Source organism: Cyprinodon variegatus, unplaced genomic scaffold, assembly GCF_000732505.1.
Source record: "Cyprinodon variegatus isolate N-32 unplaced genomic scaffold, C_variegatus-1.0 Scaffold560, whole genome shotgun sequence".
NCBI lineage: Eukaryota > Metazoa > Chordata > Actinopteri > Cyprinodontiformes > Cyprinodontidae > Cyprinodon > Cyprinodon variegatus.
Window position 1 is genome coordinate 425,664 of NW_015151013.1, and position 8,569 is coordinate 434,232.

At 33.5% G+C, this 8,569-nt stretch overlaps 1 protein-coding gene across 1 annotated transcript in view; it reads right to left on the reverse strand.

Moving 5' to 3' along the window:
• The window catches only part of LOC107095625 (VPS10 domain-containing receptor SorCS1-like), a 79,325-nt gene that overhangs the window by 21,302 nt on the left and 49,454 nt on the right, over window positions 1–8,569 (reverse strand). The window contains exons 17-21 of the mRNA XM_015391791.1: window positions 7,880–7,993; window positions 5,651–5,822; window positions 2,820–3,006; window positions 1,429–1,562; window positions 1,224–1,347 (exon numbers count right to left, since the gene is read on the reverse strand). Coding sequence (XP_015247277.1) covers window positions 1,224–1,347; window positions 1,429–1,562; window positions 2,820–3,006; window positions 5,651–5,822; window positions 7,880–7,993 — 731 coding nt within the window. The remainder of the gene's footprint in view (window positions 1–1,223; window positions 1,348–1,428; window positions 1,563–2,819; window positions 3,007–5,650; window positions 5,823–7,879; window positions 7,994–8,569) is intronic.

Consider the following 8,569-nt stretch of genomic DNA (forward strand, 5'->3'; position numbering starts at 1 on the left):
GAATTATCGCCCAGCCCTACTCTGAACACACATTTACCCCATTTGTTCCTCAGTAACTTGAAATACAGCAGTTAAGGCAACATGAAAGGGACATTTTATGCATTTAAATATGCTGTAGATAGAGCTGCATAGAGCTGGAGGACCAACTCTGCCATATTTAAAAATAAATACAGAAATAAATAAATAAATGCTCAATAAATGAATAAGCATACAATTAATTGCCACAAAAAATACAATCAACAAATAAATGTAAGTAGAAATTATATTATAAGGGCAGGCAGAAACAAATAGCAGCAAAGAAATAACTAGGGTAAAAAAATACAAAGGAAGAATAAAACAGACAAAAATATTATAACATGCACATAAATAAATACTTAAAAATATAATTAAAAAATAAAGTTGAAGATAATAAATGACAAAAAAATAAATAAGGTAAATATTACGAAGGCAAATAAATAAAAAAGCTAATTAAAAGAGTTATACACATTTATGACTCGCTGTGTAATTTAATTTCTACTTACATTTATTTGTTGTTTGTATTTTTGGTGGCAATTAATTGTATGCTTATTTATTTATTGAGCATTTATTTATTTATGTATTTATTTTTAAATATGGCAGAGTTGGTCCTCCATACTGCTGCATCAACAAATCAACAAAAAGGCAGGTACTGATATGTTACATCAAAATCTCCACAAATCTGAAAAGAAGCAACATAAAAATAAATTCACCCTTACTAAAAATCTTGCTTAGCTTGTCCAACAGAGGTTTCCTTTGTCTACACCCCCTCAATTCCCCCAAGATTCTAAATTTTTAGAACATCATATTGGATATATTTTCAATTGGTCTATTGATCTTGATCAGGTGTTTATCACAATGTATATTTCTATTGTTTCATTGCCCAGCCCTAGTCCTAACACATAGCTAGCTGGGTGTGTATTCAGAGAAAAATGCATGACAGTCGAAAAGATATTTCACTAAATATTAAGTGACATACATGCATACAAATGCACAATGTAGGGTTATCTCAACCGATACATTGAAAAATTATGACTTCTTTCTTTGCCTCACTCAGCTACAAGTGGGTCCCAAATGAAAAGTGTTTGGAAATGATAAAAATTAGTCACTTTGAGAGGGTTTTTTAATAAAAATGTGTATGGTAAAATATATTTTAATCCAAAAAATAAATAAATGAGCAAATATACAAATATGTATAGATGTATTACCATAAACTGCCACTCTGATTCGGTCCTGATGGACAGTATTTCCAGCCACAGCCTGTACAGTAACGGTGTGACTTCCTTCCTTGGAGAAGGTAAAGGACATTGCTGCATCAAGGGTCACAAATGGCTGCAAAACAAAGAGACCATATACGTAATTCTCTCATGTTTCTCAGGTGCAATGCTCTGGAGATGGATAAATAGGGCTTACCTCTGTCTTATTATCAAACCACCAGAAATACGTGACTGTTCCCACACTACTGGGGCGAAGTGTTGCTGTGAAATTCACTGCTTTGTTCTTGATGACCACCAAAGGAGCTGAAAGCTGCACCTGCTCGAGCTGACCTTTAAAGAGAATACACATAAAGTGTGAAGTCACACCTTTTATTAAAAAGGTCTACATTTAATGCCTCCCTGGTGCTTTTAAACTTCAACAGATGAATTGTTTGTAATATTTACCACAGCAGAGACCAAGTGGAACACGCTGAACACTGGAAGACAGTACTAAAGCTATTTGTGTTCCATAAGTGGTTTGACTTCTGCAGTGTGCTAAGAGGCTTTATTTCCCAACCATAAAATGTTCAACACTGAGTACAACAAAAGGGAGACTTGTTTTGAATTGAGTGATTGGGATCTTCTATGGTAGTATGGACATAAATACAATCGTCCATTTTTCTTCCACACAGGATGCTAGTTTATTGTATTTAATAAAGATCTATTTACAGCTATGATTAACAACATTGACAAATATAATACAGTGAAAAGTATTTGACCTCTTATAAATTATTTTTAAGACTTTATTGCTGAAGGTCAGTGGTTTAAATAATCCAAAATATATTAATATACATGTATATATTTCATAAGATTTTCAGAGTACTAAAGAATAACCCAAGTACAGTTGAACCTAAAGCTTGGAACTCATGCCCCATTGTTCTGCTTTTACATATCCTTGTTTTATTATTTAGTGCAAGTCTATCCGATTTTTAGCAGCAAAGCTATACCAGATCATCATTTTACCAACAACATGCTATGTTTGTTTTGAAATGCAGAGACGGACATTTTTAAATACTTACAAATTTGTCTCACAGTCCATAGAAAATATGTTGGTATGTTGTTCTGGGTTCTTATGTGATCTCCCAGATGATTGGTTAATGTGTGTGAATATTTTACATAGACAGACCCCTTTCAGGAAAGCTTACCACCCATTCCACACTGACAAATTTCAATGAATTTATTACTAATGTGTTATCAAATTTATATCAACTAGTGGTTGATACTTTATGTTTTAGCTTACTTTATTGGGTTACACAAGTCCTATTTAAATCATTTGCTGACATTAAAAGTCTGCCAATAATCCGTCATGGGTGTGATTAACTTTGCTTTCCAAAAATGTGAATTACTTTAGAGAATTCCAGATTAAATTCTTTTTTTAAATGTCCCTTTAATAAATAAAAATATAGTGTAAAGGTCTTATCTCTTTTCTCGGGTTACCTCATAAAACTGCATACATCCAAATGCCAGCTCACTGAACAACTTTGGATCATTTCAAATGCTTTTTTTGTTTTTTACACATTAGCTTTTACAAACCAACTTTAGACTTACAGGATACATGGAGGTAAAGGAGGACCTTATCAAAGCCAAGATTGTTGACTGCTGTTGCTGAAACTTGATAGATTCCAACTTTATTGTAGATGTGTTTGACCCCATCATCAATGGAACTGATGTTAACGTAAGATATGGCAGTTCCATCACCGAAGTCCACAGTTATACTCGTCATGGAGCCAAGACCCTTCAAAAAAATAAAAATATGCTTTCATTCATTCTCGACCATTCCTTTATGCAGTCACTGATTCATTGCACGAGCACTTTCTATAAAAGCTACAAAAATAAGGTCATGTCGTAAATCACGTCGATGCATATTTATTTGATACCTCAGAGCTATAGCCTGTGTGACAGCATCTTTGATTTACACTACATTGAATAAATACTTGATGCATGTGAGTAATACCACTTTAGGTGAATACTGACTTGGTGGTAAAAGCAAACTCCAAAGGCAGTCTAGAAACATTTTCCCTAAAAGACTACAGTAAACAGTTAATTTTAGGTTTTACAGTAGGTGTTTACAATCAGAGATGTTTGCATATAGACACTGAGGTGAAAAGTGTTATAGCGTTAGTGTTTCTAGTCTGTCATAGTACCTGGGTGACATTTCAGCTTAAGATGATAAACCCTGGTAGTTTCTTAGAATTCCATAAAACAGGTTAACAAATGCTGTGTAAATGTGAGGCAGTAGAAAAGGGGGAAAGAAAGAAATCTTTAAACTGTGGACTGAGTTCTATTTTGGTGCCTCTAGTAAAATGAAGAATCACCTTTTACTTTGAATACAAAAATCAAACATTTTCAATAAGGTAAGAGACTAATATTTGCCAATTTTACTTTGATAAATAGGTTCAGCTAATTCAGATAATATTGAAGGCATATGAGAAAAACAATTTAATTTCTAGACCTGTACAGTCTAGCTTAATGGGATGTATGTTTGGGGCACTGGTTTGCCGAAACATTATCCTCTCATCCATTTTTTTCCAAAGTTGGGGCTGATAATGAAGCATATTTATCAGTTTAAAGATATGGAAACATCACTTATAAATAGACAAAACCAAATACACTGGTTTTGATGTTGAGTAATCAGTTTTTACCTAAGGTAATTGCTTGTAATCTAACCAACCAATACTTGGGTCATGAGTCCATTCTGGTACTATGTGGTACTATCTACTTATTTTGGGAACCTTAGCTGTAATCCAGTCCTCTTATTTGTGGGCTCTAAAAATTATTCTTTTTTTTTTTTCTCGGTGATGGTCATGTAATTAAATTTTTTTTTTTATTGCTCCATTAATGTTAATTGGCTTTCTTGGACCTGTGGAGCTCTGTCACTCCTCAAGAGTGATAATTGTCAAGTTGGCTGCTTTTTTAATTAAAGTTCCACTTTCCCTTGATCTATTTTGATGGCATTGTTTTAGAAAGTTGGTTCTCTACCCTTTCAATTTTTATAATGAATTGAACAATAATCCATGAAAGATTTTCTCTCTTTTAAAAACAGGTAGTTATTTGCATTCTATTTTAAGTTGAGGTAATGTAGTAAAGAAAATGTTAAAATTCCCCTCTACTTGTTCACTACTTTGCACTGGTCTGTCATATAAACTCCCAATACAATACAATAATATACATGCAATCAAAGGTTCTGATTTAACAAAAATCAGGAATAGTTGAGGAATTAATTCGCCTGAAAGGCACTCCAAGTGAAGTCATGCCCCTTTTTTGATATAACTGTTTTTCTTACACCTTATTATTCTGCAGTCGACAGGTATATTTGCAAGGGAAAATAAAAGGTATCATTATATAAAATGCATTGTGTTTATTGTAATCGCTCATGTTGCACTGTTTAACTCATGTTTTCTCTTTTCAATTAATAACATGTCTTGACTATCAATGTATGAATATTTTCCTGAGGCATGAGTGGAGCGGTTCTCTGCTCACCATCAAACACTCCCTTCTCTTCGCAGCGCCTCTTCTGTCTAGCATCTCTCAGCCTCCTATCAAGTGTTACATTTAGGAATGTCTTTTCTTTTTTTTCATATAAAATTGGCACAGTGAATAAGTCAGCAGCGAATTGCTTACTGCAGGTCTTAAAACAAAAATCACAGTGTGTGAATCATTTAAATACACTCCCCCCCACCCGTGATATGTAATGAGAGCACAGTGGGAAATTATACCCGCCTCTGGCCAAAAATAATGCAACTAGACCAGACTTGAAAATCCCCTTTCATTAAATAATGTATCACTAAATATTTCTGCTAGTTACTTGAGATCTAAGTTTCTTAACAGCAAAGAAGAAGAAAAAAAAAAATCAATACTATTTCAGTTGGCATCACTGGTACTGTTATTAGCTACTTTGAATATTTGATCTTACCCAGGAAATCTTGTTGCATGAATGAAAGTCTTAGATATTTATTCAGAATCCTATCTTCTTCTACAGGGCAGCCTCTGGAATAGCTTTATGAGACACAAACTACAATAATTGTTGCTTTTAATGTTCAAACATTTATTCCAAATTACTATCAGAAGTATGCAATGTTAAGCGTAAAATATGGAAAGGGATTATTTTGTAACCGAGGGGCCTCTGTTAACCTGTAATCTGAAATGAATAGATTAAGTATTTTGTGACATTTTGATCTACAGTATATAATGATAGAACTATTTTATTCACATAGTCAGTAATATAACATATTGCCTGTCTAATGTTCCTTATGTTTCACAATGTAAGTTTACCTTCTGAATAATCATCTGTTCTGAAATAACACTTTCTGTTCTTTCATTATAGCCACTGCCTGTAAGTGTGCAGTGCTTTATATTTTATAAAATGAAGAAATCATCACCTCTTCCAGAAAGACCAAGAAGGTGACGTTCCTGCCCAGTGTTGCAACAAATGTCCCCTCGCTGGTAAAGAGCTGGAGACCCCTGGGAGCCCGGCTGGGACACTTTTGTTGCCTGGGGCTGTACTTTAACAGACTTCCATCTGTGCAGTTGTTTGACAAAGCCTTACGATATCTGAAGTGAAATGACCAACATAAACACATCTTAATGTTGTGAGAAAGAGTAATATTAGAGAGATTATATCAACTGTTACCCTAAACCTTTGTGAAAAGCTACTTTGTATTCATATAAAAGAGTCTAAGAGAGTGTATCTCAAATGATAAGATGCCAGCTGCTAATACCTACTTAACATAACAATTTCTTAAGAAAATCTTAAATTATCCCTCCATCGGCCAACCACCTGGGTGCTTAGGTTAGAGTATACTTAAATGACAAAAGAAAACAGAAGATAGAAATTCAAACTCAAGCTTGACACCTGCACTCTTCAGTCCCTCAGGCGAACTGTCGTTCCTCAGGAGCTGATATATCCACCTTTGAGGAGATTACTTCAGAAAATATTTCTAAAACACTAAACTATCTACTTAAACTGATATACGTATGCCACTTATACCTTATTGTACAAGAAAGCTGTCTTTTATCAACTAAATGCAGCAAAAATACAACTAAACTCACAGGCATCTGGGATACTCTTCATATGGAGACCATGGTTGAGCTTTACTAAACGGTTACCAGGAAAGCAAGCATTCTTCCTAATTAAATAAGCAGTTGTTTTGCAAACTTAGTATTCATTTACTAAGAAAGCATATAAGCTCAAATCACTGAATAGGGTTTAATTTGTTAAATTCTGTGTGTGTCTATAACTAAAAAATAAAAATATGACAGTACAAATTTAAACAACTGCGGCTTAAGGTTGTTGCTCAGTTCTTTTTTGAGTTTTTTTTTTATTTCATCTAGGAATTTTGGGATATACAGTTGTGTTTATAAGTAGGAAAAGAACAAATTCAAAGATTGTTTATGTAATACTCATGGGTATCAGCCTGCCTAGTAGATGTCTACCAAACTATCAGACTAGTGTAAATGTTATATTTTATAGAATCTTGTATGTGTAGGGAATCTAAATCTAGCCCTGTTGTACACATTATAATTAGACTGATGAGAAATCCAGATCTTGGGATGCAGAGGTAGTAAGGAGGCAGAGCATGCAGCACACAGTTTGGATCCCAACCAAAAAAACCTTTGCTGTATGTCTTATTCCTGACTCTTTGATCTATTTCCTTTCTGCTGTTGATTACTAGTAGAGCCACTAAAACTTCTTAAAAATCCAGATCTTTTTCTAGACCAATACCATACTTAACCTGGACTAATGGGACAAACGCATTGTTGTGTTACAAAACAGCGTTAACTACTTTCTGCTTTCTTTCCAGTACGCACTGCATCACAGAAATTGTAGAGGTGCTAAAAGTTAAACATACCAGAAAAACAAAAAAATTAGATAACCTTTCTAAGCAACTATGTTAACAACCATTTGGAAGCCAAAAGCATTGTATTTTCTTGAGCTTTTCCAGAGCTTCTCACTTTCACTGTTTCCAAATATAAGATGCATCTAAGAACATTTCATCATTCTTTGTCCTTTGTCATGACACTTACATTAATTATTCATTTATAATAAAAAAAAGTCCATTAATGCACCTTCATAGCATGTATTTAATTTTCTGCTTTAAACAAAATAGTTTAACAATTAACTGTTAAATAGCCCAAAGAATTACAATACTTGATAATAGAATAGGCTAGTACTTATTCTAGCCAAGAAGAAGATATTCTGGCACCTTAATCAACTTGTGAACTTAAAAAGCATGTTCCCTGCAGACAATACAGAATTTCAGAATTTTATAAGATTAGTACCACATGAACATTTTTATAGCAAGTATATCTGTTCTACACTTTCCAAAGATATTTTTGTTAATATTACCAACAATAAATGAAAAATAATCTGACACCTTTTAGTTTCTGATATAAGGTTTCCTTTTGTTCCTCCAAAAAATAAAAAAACTTCCTTTTCTGGAATATATCTCTGGTTAGTTAATATGGATTTATGTTGGCATCAAATTTAAAAGATCTTGTCTAATTATGGAGTTGGCACCATTTCAAAAACATATCCTCAGACTTTCCAAAGCTGAATCTTTAAAGCCTGTGCTTTCCGTTTGGTGTCAGCACATGTGAACTTAGCATACCCTGTTGTGTTGAAAAAGCTGTCCCCTGTAATGCAGTCTTGGGTTGATGCTGAAGGAACAAACCAGAAAGCTGAGGTGCAGCTCCCATCGAGTTGCCTCTCAAACCCATAGTCACTGTTTTAAGTAAAAAGAAAAAAAGGCACAGTAAGTAATTTATGAGGCTAATAATAATTTCTTTTAAATTTTAAATGGAAATATTTAGTGAATATGAATAAAAAAACTCCAAAAACTGTAGAATATTACTGGTGTGTGAAAAATTCTTAGACAACATAATGGTGGGTGAGATTGAATGATTTATAAATCACTCAGCAGAGATATTACTGATGGCGTATATAAGATTATAATTATACTCTGTGATCTTACAGATTTTTCAAATTTCTTTCATCATGATGAGGGAATCACATGAAGTTTTAATAGGCATACAGTGTTGCATATTGGTGTCAGACATAGTCATTAAAGAAGCTTAGGAGCTGAATGAAATAGTGTACATGATGCTTCACATTACTTGTTAGACCTAAAGAGAGAAAAAGTAGGTCATCTTCAGTTGAAGCAACTCTTCAGGAAAGTAAATGTCAAATTTTCACATAAAATATTTTCAGACACAAGATCTATCTATCTATCTATCTATCTATCTATCTATCTATCTATCTATCTATCTATCTATCTATCTATCTATCTATCTATCTATCT